Here is a 14,798-nt window from a genome sequence, read left to right on the forward strand (position 1 = left end):
ATTCGATGCGACCACAATATTCACGGATCTGAACTGTGGCTGGCAGATTGATCGATTTATCGCAGACTTCGATTAAACGTTCTTTCCATCAATCGATAGGATCGTAGGCTTCGATTAATCGTTCTTTCGATTATTCGATCGATCGTAGACTTCGATTAAACGTTCTTACGATCAATCGATAGGATCGTAAGCTTCGATTAATCGTTGTTTCGATTATTCGATAGGATCGTAGGCTTCAATTAATCTTTGTTTCGATTGATCGATCGATCGTAGACTTCGATTAAATGTTCTTACGATCAATCGATAGGATCGTAGGTTTCGATTAATCGTTCTTTCGATTATTCGATCGATCGTAGACTTCGATTAAACGTTCTTACGATCAATCGATAGGATTGTAGGCTTCGATTAATCGTTATTTCGATTATTCGATAGGATCGTGGGCTTCGATTAATCGTTCTTTCGATTATTCGATCGATCGTAGACTTCGATTAAACGTTCTTACGATCAATCGATAGGATCGTAGGCTTCGGTTAATCGTTCTTTCGATGATTCGATCGATCAAAGACTTAAATTAATCGTCCTTTCGATTCCTCGTTTTTTCGAGTAATCGATTGTTCAAAATTTCAATGCATCGTTTGGTCGATTAATCGATTAAACGTCCCTTTCAGTTAACTGTTTTCTCGAACAATCGATCTTTCCAACTAGTGACGTTTTTTCGATTAAACGATCTTTCCAACTCGTCATTTCTTCGATTAATCGATCTTTTCAATGCACCGTTTATTCGATCAATCGTTCTTTCCGGTAAATCATTTCTTCAATCAATCACAGGGAAACAGTGAACCGTAGATTACGATTAATCGAATGATCCCACAGCACTTCGTAGCACTGTATTGATTTTTTATTTTTATTTTCATTTTTATTTTCTCGAGGACTTACATCAAATCGTTGTGGGCTAGAAGATGGTCCTTGTCAGGACTTGTTGCCGTCGATGTGCACATGGAGTTGTTCAAGAAACCCATGTTCGACTCACCAAGCGCAGCCTGGAAATACTCAAATTGCATTAGATTATTAGTCATTATTGGTAGATCGATCGATGCGAATTATTATAGTTTCCGACTTAAGCCGCGGAGAATGAAGATGACTCGTGTGAGTAACGATAACAAACTAGTACAAATCAATCGTTATCTTCGCAGACTTATAAGATGCCAACAATAAAAAGAACCAATCTTTCGGATGTCTGATTTGCTTTCGATTAATTTATTTTTTTTTTTAATTTTTTATTTTTTCTCCCTGTATTATACATACTTCGCGCGTTCGGCGTCGTTTTTTAGGTAGTTACCTGGAGATTGGCGTTGAGTGCGTCGCCGTACATTGTCGGACTGTGAATTAGAGTTGGACTTTTCGACGGGACACCCCTGAAGATTGGATAAAAGATTTATTGGTTAAAAACAGGTCGAAGAAAGTTGTTTCTTTTTGCCTTTTTTCCTTTTTTTTTTTTTTTTTTTTTTTTTTTTTTTTTACACGCAACAAATTTTTGCCAACAGTAAAACCTGAAAGTTGATTAGTAATCGCTCAAATGTACATATATACAAATGGATTTGATTGTCACAGAGCGTTATTGCTGTTTAATTATATGTATATGTAATATATTATAGAGTGGAAGAGAAGAAAGAGATATACAAATATATGTGTATAGAATAACATATAGATATATACATAAAGAGAGAGAGAGAGAGAGAGAGAGAGAGAGAGAGAGAGAAATAGAGAGAGAGAGAGAAAGATTAAAATAGGTACGTATAAAAACATCTAAAAGATGGTACGGAAAAAGAGAATTTGAAAAAGATTTTCAAAAATTATTTACCTACCGTTATAACGTTATACACCATACATCGTATAATACGTATAAGTCGGTATGTCGGACATATTCACTTACACGTGTATGCGTATATAAGTTACGAACAGATGACGGATATCAACGAATTGGCGGAAATTGAGCGAGATTAGATGAAAAAATTCTTAAACATACAGCGCTACCCGTTTCAAATTCCCAACGTAAAGAGACTCTTTTCTTTTTTTTTAGGAAAAACAAATCCTTCCTAATACAATTTTCAAATTTTTTTTCACCTAGATAACCGATGAAGATGAATTTTCGTTTGAAACGGGTTTCGTTATTTATAAATGGCCGTGGGTTACCTCGACTTACCGTTCCACGCTTTTCGTTCGTTTGTCACTGATCTCACATCCACTGGGTGGGTATCAAAGTTCAGGAAAGGATCGTCTGAGAGTGCGAGAGAAACGCGATTACCAGCAACATTGGATAATATGAAGGTTGCGAGTAAAAACGTGGATCTCGTTGATATGTACGATTCGTCGCGCATGCATTTAGTGAAAATAATTGAGGATAAAAATATTTTCCCTCAGGCCATTTATGAAACAACTTTTACACCACGGAACTACTGTTATTATAACGATAAGATGTTGAGAAAATTGATAAAGAGAAATAGGACGGAAGAAAGAGTGAGAGAGAGAGAGAGAGAGAGAGAGAGAGAGAGATATTTAAAAATGCATGCAATAGTACGTAGTAAATATATAAATAGAAATATATGAATATATATATATTTTAAGGAGAAAGAGAAAAATAGAGTTGGAAAAATAGTTAGTAAAAGACGATGAGAATGTCCGAAATATATGTATATATATATATATATAATCTTATGATTATTTAAATCTATAATTTTAATTATAGTGCGTGAGAAGAAAGAGGAAAGAAATACAAAAAAAAAAAAAAAAAAACAGACGAATTATCAATGAATAATTAATACTATAAGTATATAATGGTCAATGCGTAATGATTATATACCTGTCTCTTGATATCTGATCGATCAAATCGCATTCTCGCGAGTTCTGGATCGCCCGTCACACTTAGGGACTGCACGCGTACTACACTTATATACGTTATCACATGCATGCGCAGTTAAGCAGCTTTTTTCAAGCATCCATTCGCCAAATAATACTCGTGTGTATACCCTGTCCCACATACAAACGCAATAAACGCATCGCAGCTTTGCAAACTTAAAACGAAATGCAAGATCTGCACAAAAAAAAACAAAAAAAAAAAATTGAAATAATCCAAATTGGCGACGGATCTACAGAAGTCACGAAAATCAGGATAATCCTCCAAGTGTTTTAAAAACTAAGGCACAATTTTTGAACAACTATTGCCGCAGAATTTTCATATCGTATGTATAAGTAATTGAACTGAACATGGATTTGAAAATTGATGTAAATTTGTATTATTCTTTTTATTTTTCAGACATCGATTGAAATTCGACTAGTGATGTAATAAAAACGAAAAATATCTATGCAACATCGGCAACCTTATGAAAGCTCGAAGCGCCCAAACTTTCGTTTGAAATAAATTAAACTAATGTTTGTAGAATAATAACTCCCCATGCAGGAACTGGTTGAGGGGTGAATGGCAAAGCTTTCGAAAAAACTGCGGAGCAGTGTTGTGGTCGGATAGTTTTTTTTTTTTTTTTTTTATTTGTCGAGATACACAAGCGTGCAAAGACTGAGGACGAATAGACGAGGAATGGGAAACTAACGAGGGGAAGCTACTGCCAAATATACTGGATAACGATTGCGGTTCTGATGTTACATCTACTCTAACTGAAATAATACGAAGCGGGATCAAGTGAACAATACTGTAGACAACGGACGGCTAACTCGGGGGTGGGTATAAAAAGAAGGGCATCGACAAGCACGATGATGCAGGTATACTAACTGGGACTAATTACTTGTCAAAAGGGCCGCCACCTTGTACCTCCCAACTATTCACAGCAATTCGTCTCTCACCCGGAGATGTTGCAACGACTTTACTCAATTCTTAAGTGGTCTATATTTATATATATACTCGTATATTTTTTTCTTTTTGTTCGTTTATTTTTTCAGTCAAAATCATCATCGTGATCACGTTTACCGGACTGATTCACCGTTGGAAATAATCTCCAAGACGAAACGAACGGAATTAGGCAACGAATAAACTATTCGAATGTGCAAAAGCTTGGATAATTACTACGCGGTTTTATAATCGGTTGAAATACAGTTTTAAATGACGGTGTGATTATTTGAATAAGGCTAACCGTTGTTCTGTGTCTGTGATACTTTCTTTCGCGTGAGTAAAAAAAAAAAAAAAATGTTGAGACCGATATTTCTTTTAATTCACAGAAATCTGGAGCGAATCTTTAATCGTGTTACAAAAATCAACCAACCTCCGAAGTGTGATGTGAAATATTTTTTTTTTTTTTTTTTAAACTTGTGTATTTTTCCATATCACGAATAACGCGACCTCCGTAACGTACGTTGTACCATTTCCAACAGTTTATCTACGGTAACTTCTGTCAACAAAAATTTCCCAGCAATAGCGTAAAAAGGGTAGTGACAGCGAGTGAGTGAGAAAGAGAAAGAGAGAAAGGATCGGGATACCAAGGCTTCGATTTTAGACGTTTAGTAATCTTGAGTTTAAACTGATCGTTACACGCAATTCGCGGATCACGGACGTACGAAGAATAGCGAACCAAAGTATTCGAATCCGAACTTTACCGGGGTGAAAAGCTGTTGCGATGTGAACACGAGGGAAGGTGCGGCCTCTTTGCGTGAACAACGACTAAGCGATTCGCGGTCCGGTTTAATGTTACTTTTTTTTTTTTTTTGTCTATACATTAAGCAAAATTTCTTATCAATTTCTTTGTCATTGATTAACCAATTCATTTCTGACCAATAATTTGTTCGTTTTTTGTTGTTTTGCTGTATTTTATTTTAATTTATTTGATTTTATTTTTTTTCTTTTCCAAAATTTTCTCAACTGCAATTCCTGATTCAAACCGGAGGTACGTATTTCGATAATGCCAGCCATCAGCAGCAGCGCGCAGAATTCTAAAAAGTGGTGGTGCTTACTGTGCGGAGAGGTGGGGTGGAGTGGGTGATGGGGTTGGGTCATATTTCCTGGGGCGGCCGCGGGACAGATGCCGCCGCTTTACGAACTCGGCGTCGTCCACCATCCAGAATGACCCAAAGTCGTCTTCATACCGCACAAAACACTTGTGCAATGATAGATTGGTGCGGATCGCGTTCTGTATACACAGACAAGACCACCAAGAAATAGAGAAAAGAGAGTAAAAAGACAGTTTTTTTTTTTTTTTCGTTGTTTTCCGATTGGATTTCTCTGTTTTCTGCCGTTTTTCTTTCTGTTTTTCGTAATTTTTTTTTCTTTTTTTCGACTTTTTTTTTTTTTATCACATCCTTGTCTCAGCTACGCTGAAGCAACTCTCGGCAAACTGAATATACGTGTGTATATATGTGTATATCTATGAGATATTTTTATAAAAATATGTTGCAGAGAAAAAATGGCAAATTATATTGATACAAGAAAGGCGAATTCTTGTTGTTGGTTTGTTTTTTCTTTCTATAGTGCGTTCGTCGAAGAAAAATGTAAGAAAAAACTCCAAAAACAATTTGGTAATTTAACATATTCATCGATGCGTATGTTGGCTTGTATAATGCAGTATAGTCACAAGTATGTATGTAGTATACAGTATTAAGAAAGGGGGTGGGGGGAAAACTGTACGGTAGTCACTCTCGTTCTACCTGACGCAGGATAATCTCGCTCCTTACTCTCGAATCAGCTCCGCTACCCAGCAATTTGTAACATGGGCCTCTGCTCACGAGATGCTTCGGTTAGTTGCTGCTGCAAAGCCCTCATGCTTGTTAAGCACACCTCTACCCCACGCCTCACACATCACGCACTCTCTAATACACGTATTATTATCACAGTAGTATTTATGTATGTATATATGTATAGTATATTCGCCTAGAAGTACACGTATCTTCGTATCAGGTGACGAACAAAAAAGATACGCGTACAAATCGGCACGCCACATCCGTATGCAGATGATGATTCGATTCGCTATTTTTCGAGTCATTCGTAAACGTATTTAGAATAACACAGGTACACGTGCGATTTAGTTACTCGGGATTGCATTGTTGAATATGAAAAATCGTTTATTCGAAATATGGCTCGAGTCGTGGGTCGAAAACTTGACTCATTCGCGCGTTGGCGCCAAGTCAATATGGCCGCGGTCAACCCGCTTGCGATTTTGTTTCGGCGGTAAGATTATTTCCAGCATTCATCTGATATCAGAATTTATTTCACGCTGAACAAAATAATGGCAAGAATGTTTTAGTCGTGACTTGACCGACGACAAATGCCCGATAACCGAAAACGGAGCTTTCGAAATTCGGTCGTAGCTGTGTACATGCGTTTTCTATGGTTCACTTGTGGTAAAGAAAAATATAAAATATTAGAAATGGTCGATTATCTCACCACGACTCTGTATACGGATACGGTGCATGTATACTGCATAGATATATCGATATCAAAGATGATTCAAGAGACAACGCAACCCATAACATTATGTATATGTATAACATTGACACGCCACGCAAGCAACAATCGCACACAGCACGAAATATGATATAATAAGACGCGACGCGTTGTCACATGTTTTCGACTAATCATCGACAATTTTTATAAGCAACGCATAGACATGGAAATTTTGAGCTGATAGGAGGTTAGGTTCGAAAAATTGTAGTGAAATACTTTGTCGCGATAATTGGTCGTTGAAAACGTGACACCGACAAACACAACACAAGCGACATGATAATTACGATAAATATTATATATGTACGAATTATTATATATAGTATATATATATATTCATAAAAATATATATATATATATATATATGATAATGATAATATAAGTATATGTATATGAAAAAGTAGAGAATATAAAAAGTATGTATAGTAGTTTCAAAAAAGACACGAGGATGTTTAAAGAGTATGAATATATATGACAGCATATATAGATATATGTAGATATACATATAAATATGAGAGGAGAGATATGTAAAAATACTAGGTATATTATATCTATATATAAGAGGTGAATATTAAAGATGAGGTAAAGAAGCAGCGTATAAAAAGAGTATATAAATATTATAATAGGATAAAAAAGTGTCTATATATATATATAAAAATATTTTCATATACACAGACGTCCAATTGTAACCATATATATGTAATTGCAGCACGTATAACGTTATACCTGTACGTATAACGTAGTGCAATTGATATATGTACACCGATGAACGCATGTGCATACACAGATTGAGAAATGGTAAACAGAGAGATTATTAAATATGTAATGTAATATATAAAATGAGAGACGCGCGTTGTTCGGGGGAACGTACCCAGTCGTGCTGCAAGCGCGCTGCGGACGTCTCTTGTAAAACTCCACTTCGTCCACCGTCCAAACAGCCCCTTTCACGTTTTCGACTCGCATGAAACATTTGTGGAGAGACAGGTTGTGTCGCACTGCGTTCTATACAAAATAATAAACACATACTAAATAAGCAACGCAAAAACCAACGAAGCATAACTCAACGATGGATAGGTATGGTCGGGGTTTGGTGTTGGTAAGTAAGATATCTATCATTTTTTGACGCACCCGATTGCGCTGACTGGATCTTTTTTTTTTTGTACGAGCAATAACGTCAATAATAATAATAATAATGGAAAAAGATAAATAATAAAAATCATAAGAACCAATTAAATCAGAAAATCAATTCAACAACCAGCTATTAAATCAGGGTAATTGTACGGGAAATGATAGTGAATAATTCAACACAACAATCGTAATATATATAAGTCGGGAACACTGCGGAATTATGTAATACAAGTATAATGTAAATATTATACAGGATATCCGTTGATCAACTTCATACTTCAAAGAGTACGTATCCGAGACAACTGCACAAGGTGCGACTTTGACGGTTTATTTGAGAAACATCACGTGCGCACGGTATAAGAGTGATTTCTCAGCTTTTGGATTTTCCACAATGGATAAAATTGTACCCAAACTGTTCTAGCCATGATTTAGTTTGACGTGAAATAGCGCACGAAAACTGGGAAGCAATACGAAGATTGTCACAGCCTGAATAAAATCCGAAGCGGGTCAACGGCGGCCATATTGAAGTGGTAAGATGACTTCTGCGCAGCAAGTTAGAAAAATGTCTTTTGATATTTGAATAATTCACTCGCATGCGTACGAAAATGCGTACGATTATCTGGTCTTCCAATATTCAACCACCGATTGCTTCACGGAATTTTAATTTGAAATTGATTAACGGACAGGTATGTACGCCTAAAAACGTATTCAGAAACAGACACATGACGAACAAGCACACACGCATATACATATTATATAAAATAACACAGGAGTGTATGCATTTGTACATACATACATATATTTATATGTATATGCGTGTTGATTGCATTCCTCGACTCTGAATATGATATCTATATAAATATAAATATAAATATGCACAGCTAAAATTCTAGGCAACTAGGGGTAACAACACACATTCATGCCACGACGGATTACGTCGTATTAAAGAAAAACGACGTAGTTATTCCCAAACAGTTTTCCGTCTCAGATTTTCAGCTCGCTCCTGCAGCCCGAACAACGATCAACAGTTGACAATCACCGGATTTCTTCTTCTCAATCTTCTCGGTAGTTCTTTCTTCTTATTCTTCTACCTCATATCGTTGATACCTAAACGCTTTTTTTCCTTCTTGAATAGTTGTTGATTGATTTTTTTTTTTTTTTGTGTCGTATTTAGTCTTTTGTTTTGTTTTTCATTTTGAACATAGAACCATGCGAGGCAAAGCTTTGGCAATACATACGTTTATCACATACGTACGTTTATCACATACACACGCACGCACACACACGTCACGCTGCACGCACATACACGCGCATACATGTATAGATGTATTATATATCATCATTCGTTAAACAATTAAAACGATATTAGTTTCATTCCCACCGGTTATACATTCTAAATAAGTTAATTTGCCCTTTATTGCGCTTTTCACTTTATTTTGATTAATATACGTAAATTTGGGACTTTAAGAAACATTTTCGCATTCTCGCCGGTTGCGGCAATCCTCGAGGGTTTAAATAAAATGCTTGGAATGAATACCGCGACCGTATAAATGAATTTTCCACGCACAACGGGACCTGAACCCCCCTCCCGCCATGGCAAAAATATCGTAGAAACATGAGTAATTTTCCATCATTGAAATGGACTGAGAAAGAAAGCGGGAGCAAAGAAACCCGAGTATAACGAGATGGAAGCGCGAATTTACAAATCACAAACCACAAAAAAAAAAAAAAGAAACCATACAAATTGCACGGAGCTGAAATTTAATTTCACCAAAATAAGTTTCTCGAATATGAGAATGAGAACAACGTTCAATGTGATTTCGAAAAACCCATAAAATCGGGTGTTCACGAATTTGTCTGTGCATATTTGAGTAATAAGTCACAAATCAAAGAACTCGTAGAAATAATATGGCTTCTCGATGATTGAAATCTCAATGTGTCACGATTTTTAGGTTAGATTATTATCACGAAAACTGATTAGCGAATTGATTGCCCTGCTTAAATCGGATGAAAAATAATTTTCAACGCATAGATTGTCATTATTATTTTTATCTATATCGAAGGATGCTACGAATACTTTAATATTATTTGTTTGAACCCTTGTACGAAATTTTCTCAAATTATTTTCTTTTTGATTTTTTTTTTTTGTCATTTTTTGTAATTTTTTTTTTGTAATTTCTTTGTCATTTTCGTTTTTTGATTCATGAAAAGTATACCTTCCACGTTGCCGCGTTGCGCCTGAAGTAGCAGAACGTATTTTGGAACCAGTTGTAGATCTCGTTGAGCGTCAACTGCTTGTCCGGCGATTCGATTATCGACTATAACAAGAGAGGACAACGAAACACAAAATAAAATGATAAGAAATAAAAATTTTTAGCCACAGTTTGACACTTTTGAAAAATGCATTAGACTCAATGTGCTCGTGCAATGTCGACTCACTTACCTGACGAATGAGAGAAGCGTAAGTGAAGGGTGGCCTGACGTCGGCGTTTTTGTAAAACTCCCGGTTGCGCTGAATTTCTGAAAATCAACGACAACGCAATTGAGGAAATTGTAAATAACGAAAGAAAATCAAACACTCGGAATCGAACCTACGAATTGAATAACGTGGAAACAATGTAATAATCAGAATCTTGATGAGAATTACACGTTTATTCATACGACTATATCAACGTATATACGGGACAATCTTTTGAAACCTGAAAATCAACCGCGCATGCGCGAGTTTTATCGGCTGTTCGTGCAGGCTGGCCAACCCGAGTTTCAGCTGTCAAACTGCTTGTGCCGGCGATGTAGTTGATACGAATTTTCGAGGTTAGAATCTCAAATAATTGAGGCAGTGACTCGAAAGGGTTTGGGAAGCGTTCGTTGTTGGGTCGGAAAGTTTATTCTTCAAAGCACGGTCGGAATTTAATGCTTATGCTCTTTTAAAATTCAAACGTACACATTTTGCGTACGTTGGCCTGCCTGCATCGCAGACAAAAATATCGCTGCGGGAAGATTTCGCCGACCAATGAGATTGAATTATTTGGCGCATGCGCGGTTGACTTTTAACTGTCAGGAATTTGTCCCGGTATATGTTATGTATAGGGACCAACGATTTTCAGGATTTTTCGATTTCCGTATACTGGTAAAAGGTACACAGAGGATCAATGTCATATTTAGATTATTCTAGGGTTCTTTTTGGAAAGAAGATGGTGGTGGTGACAGTACCTTGTTGAACGTCTAGGCCAGCGCGCTCCAGCATGTAGGGCAGCCCTACACGATGGGGAGGGCGGGCAGCACAAGTAGTAAAGAAATAACATAACCATTGATGAACGTTATCACTAATCAATAACAAACAATAACTATGTGCGAAACGAACACTTATCGCGAAATCCATGTTCAAAATTGGTCAATTAATTTCCAGTTATAAGTTTCAGACAAATAAAAGTGGCGTTCAAATTTCTTTGGGAAGTGAGCATACCTGTAGACTAATTAATTATGTTTACGTTATTATTGATTACAAAGGTTGGTGAGTTAAAAATCAACACCCTTTTCTATAATTTTGTTAGCAGACAGCCGAACACCGAGTATTTATCAAATTGTTATACTTGTAAGCAGCGAGGGTCTCTTCGACAGTACAAAAATGTAGAATACTAGAATAACGAAAAAAAGCTGAGACGTTAATACCTGGTTTTAAAATATTTCGAAACAGTAGAAAATCTGTTCGATTCTTTAGATTTCGATAATAACACCGATCGACACGAATTCTGAGTCTGGGTCTTATTTATCAACGTAAAAAAGACGAAAAAAAAACAATCGTTCCTAGTAATAAATAAAGGTTGTGGTTATTATTCGATGTATAGAATCGAAATTTATTCATCTCAATAAAAGCCGTGTAATTTGACAAATACCCAATGTGCGACCACTCCGTGACGACAATATTAATAAGAATCTGTTTTTGGTTAACCAACGTTCCTAAGGAAGACCCGAATTAATTTTGCCGAGGAAGAAAGTGAAGTAGTCTAGGTAAAAACTGCGAAGTCAAAGACGGTTAAACGGAGAATCAATTAATCTTACCACCGGCCAAGGATAGCGCAGACTTGTCGCTGATCCTCCTGCGGATTGGTCCGGCCATCGACGGCATACTGGGCATGCTAGGCATGCTCCCTGGCATGTTGGGCATCGGTGGCATACCTGGCATTGTCGACATGTTCGGCAGGGGTGGCATCGAGGCTGGCCCACCTGAAGAGGGATGTTGACTGCTGGCCGGCGATCTGACGGCGGAAACGAGTGCCGACATCGATACCGGCGAGACCTGGGACACCCCGAAATTAGGGGGCGGTTGGCTCATCAACGCCGAGGACAAATTAAGTTTCGGTAAACTCGAGCCAGTCTGAAAAAAGGCGACGAACATGTTACAGGTACTGGTGAAATCTAGCTATTTGGGGTTTCCCGGCTAAGGCCCGACTAGATCCTGACTAGCGTTCCTATCGGGACCCAGACGGGGTCCACAAATTTTTCCAAACCAATCTTCCCTGGTCCGAAAAAAAAACATGTCCACGATAAACGGTGCCTGGAGTATTTTTCTCTACTTAGATTTTTCCGGTAAGATGTCGGGGAACTCTGCAGATTTGGATCAGAAAGTCGGACAGAAGCTGCAGGATATTACAATCAAGTTTTTTGCGGTAGTAATCCAATGACTGGGGGATAAATTGAGGTTTCCCGGCTAAGGCCCGACTAGATCCTGACTAGCGTTCCTTGCCGGGGCCCAGACAGGGCCCGAAAATTTTTCCCGACCAGTATTTCCGGGTCCGAAAAAAAGTCTCGTCTGCGATAAACGGAGTCTAGAGTATTTTTCCCTATTTAGATTTTCGCGGTAAGATGTCGGAAGGCTTTAGAGATTCGGATCAGAGAGTCAGACAGAAGCTGCAAGGGATTACAATCAAGTTCTTTTGCGGTAGTAATCCTATGACTATATATAAGTAAATTAGCACCAACGGAGTTGAAATGTCTCGCAGCAGTCTTGGCTGAAAAGGGATGTAAAATGTAAAAAAGGAAAGAGATCACTGAGGGGAGTGAGTAGATTGAAAAGATTTTTCCTCGAAGGGTGTTGCAGATGCAGAGGGATTACACGCTAAAGATATTCGAGTCGGGAATCTTACCTGCACAGGCCGGGATGTATTAAGAGAGTTAAACCGATATTGATATTCCAGGACTGCCCAAGTTGTTAGGGGTTTTAATTAAGGTGATATAAATCCGGCCCGATATGAATTATTAATATCAACTCCATGCATAAATTAGCAGGATTCTCAAAGCTTCGGCATCAGCCGAAACGGCGAACGAAACGACGGCGTTTCGGGTCGCCAAAAACTTTTACGGAATCACGAACAACGCCAATTTACCTCCACCATTACCCTCTCTCTCACTTACCGATGATTCCGAGGACTTGGGGGGTTCGGGTGACGCCATCTGCTTAGCCACATGCAAATGGTGCATCATCGCCGTAAGTCTGTCCCGCTCCTTCTGCAGCTGGATTTCAAGCTGGGAAACAACCTGCATCTGAACTCTCGCTTGGGCCGTCGATCTGTCGTCCAATGTGTGCTCGGTGTTTAGGTGTCTGGAATTGGCACAAGGTTGTTTCGATTACGAAAACACAGACGGAACACCGGACCATAAGACGATAAGAATGCGCCTGGGAGCGGCCATCTCTAACGGTTTTTTGAAAGGCGAATGGCGAGATTAGATTGAAGGAAGACGGAGGAAGTGGTCGAATCTCTTGAATATTGATGAGACGTAGGCAATTAGCGTTTTCCCTCATTCCTTGCCCCCCCCCCCCCCCCCCCTTTTTTTATTTTCAACCAACGGTTTGTACCGATACAGGAAATCGTGGGGACACGATCGAGGAGAGACTTTCCATTTTTTTTTTTTTCATTTCTCACTTTCTCCATATCAAATATTTCCCAATTTTCCATCGCAACCAAACCCGATCTCTTCCCAATTCCGCATAAAATACGAAAATTTCAGGGAAACTCCGTACGCATACCTATGTATTGTGTGAAAATATTATTCTGCAAGACTTACTTAAGGAATGCCTGATAATCTTCACAGATCACTTCACAGCCTGGCCATTTGCATACCCCATGACCGTAGAGCGGATGAGCTTTCTCGTTGCTTGACACGTCTAACGGCTTTTCGTCGAGAGAGGACGTGCCGTTCATTTCCGACCGGCGACCGGAGACGATTGAATTTAACAACCCTACAGACAGATACACGACGTTGCAGTCAAGAGAAGAAACGGTTCTACGACCCATCCTCGACGATTCTTCCGTCACACGTATCACGACTTACCGTTCAGACCTCCCCCGGATTTGTGCGGATTCGAATTCTGGTGAACTTCCGTTCCGTCGGACGGCTCATTTTTCCAAACTGTCATACCGTCACCGGGCTGTAGACCTGAATTTTCAAATTCTCTCATTCACCTCGAGGTAAAGCTTAAGCGAAATATTGTTGATCGTTCTACTCTTGTGCCAAGATCGCGTCTCCTTATGTGTAAATTAGGGTGGTCCTTACTCAGGGTGTTGACGAATTTTTTCCGTTCCACACCTCAGATCAACTTTGAATAATTTAAAAAACAATCGACTAATTTTTTCAAATTTTTACCCAAGTCAAAATTTCTCCCATGTTATTTCGATGAGAAACTTCGATCACAATGCGGACTGTCTTGGAGTTGAAGTGAGAATCTGAGAAAATTAGACAATTGTTTTCGAAATATTTGAAGTTGGTGGGGGTGGGGTGGAAAAAATTTGTCAACACCTTAGATAGAGAACCGTCCTAATGTACGTAAATTCGTGGTAGGATCGAGACGAGGATTTATTGCAGAAAAATTACCATAATTTCAAATCTATCAATCTATCCCGTATCTTCGATATTTTCAATGATTCGAGTTCAAATTAAGAACTGTACACTTATTTTTAGTTAAAATCAGTGTCACATTTTCAACACTGAATATCAGGTCTTAAACTGTATCGAAAAACCCGCATAGTTTTTTTTTTTTTTTTCTTTCACTCATCATGCCATGAGCGATCGATCCTCGCAATCGATTATACCTGAACAAAGCTCCATCAAGCATATTGTAAAGTCACGTGAATTCAGCTTGTATTATATTGTGAAAGAAAAAAAGTATGTTGCTTGTTATGCACATTTTAATCTGAAGCGAACGTGTGAATGTTATTATATGTGCTTTGGA

At 38.2% G+C, this 14,798-nt stretch overlaps 1 protein-coding gene across 8 annotated transcripts in view; it reads right to left on the bottom strand.

Moving 5' to 3' along the window:
• FoxP (forkhead box P) overlaps positions 1 to 14,798 on the bottom strand; it is a 219,557-nt gene that overhangs the window by 6,262 nt on the left and 198,497 nt on the right. For 6 of the 8 annotated variants that reach the window (XM_046625288.2, XM_046625287.2, XM_046625293.2 and 3 more), the window contains 10 exons: positions 13,901 to 14,005; positions 13,634 to 13,808; positions 12,983 to 13,169; positions 11,630 to 11,945; positions 10,781 to 10,825; positions 10,011 to 10,087; positions 9,784 to 9,885; positions 7,311 to 7,441; positions 1,340 to 1,415; positions 937 to 1,049 (listed from right to left, as the gene is read on the bottom strand). In XM_046625288.2, the coding sequence (XP_046481244.1) occupies positions 937 to 1,049; positions 1,340 to 1,415; positions 7,311 to 7,441; positions 9,784 to 9,885; positions 10,011 to 10,087; positions 10,781 to 10,825; positions 11,630 to 11,945; positions 12,983 to 13,169; positions 13,634 to 13,808; positions 13,901 to 14,005 (1,327 nt within the window). The remainder of the gene's footprint in view (positions 1 to 936; positions 1,050 to 1,339; positions 1,416 to 7,310; positions 7,442 to 9,783; positions 9,886 to 10,010; positions 10,088 to 10,780; positions 10,826 to 11,629; positions 11,946 to 12,982; positions 13,170 to 13,633; positions 13,809 to 13,900; positions 14,006 to 14,798) is intronic. The other 2 variants (XM_046625289.2, XM_046625290.2) reach the window with 2 other exon arrangements.

The sequence above is a fragment of the Neodiprion pinetum genome, chromosome 5 (assembly GCF_021155775.2).
Source record: "Neodiprion pinetum isolate iyNeoPine1 chromosome 5, iyNeoPine1.2, whole genome shotgun sequence".
Taxonomy (NCBI): Eukaryota; Metazoa; Arthropoda; class Insecta; order Hymenoptera; family Diprionidae; genus Neodiprion; species Neodiprion pinetum.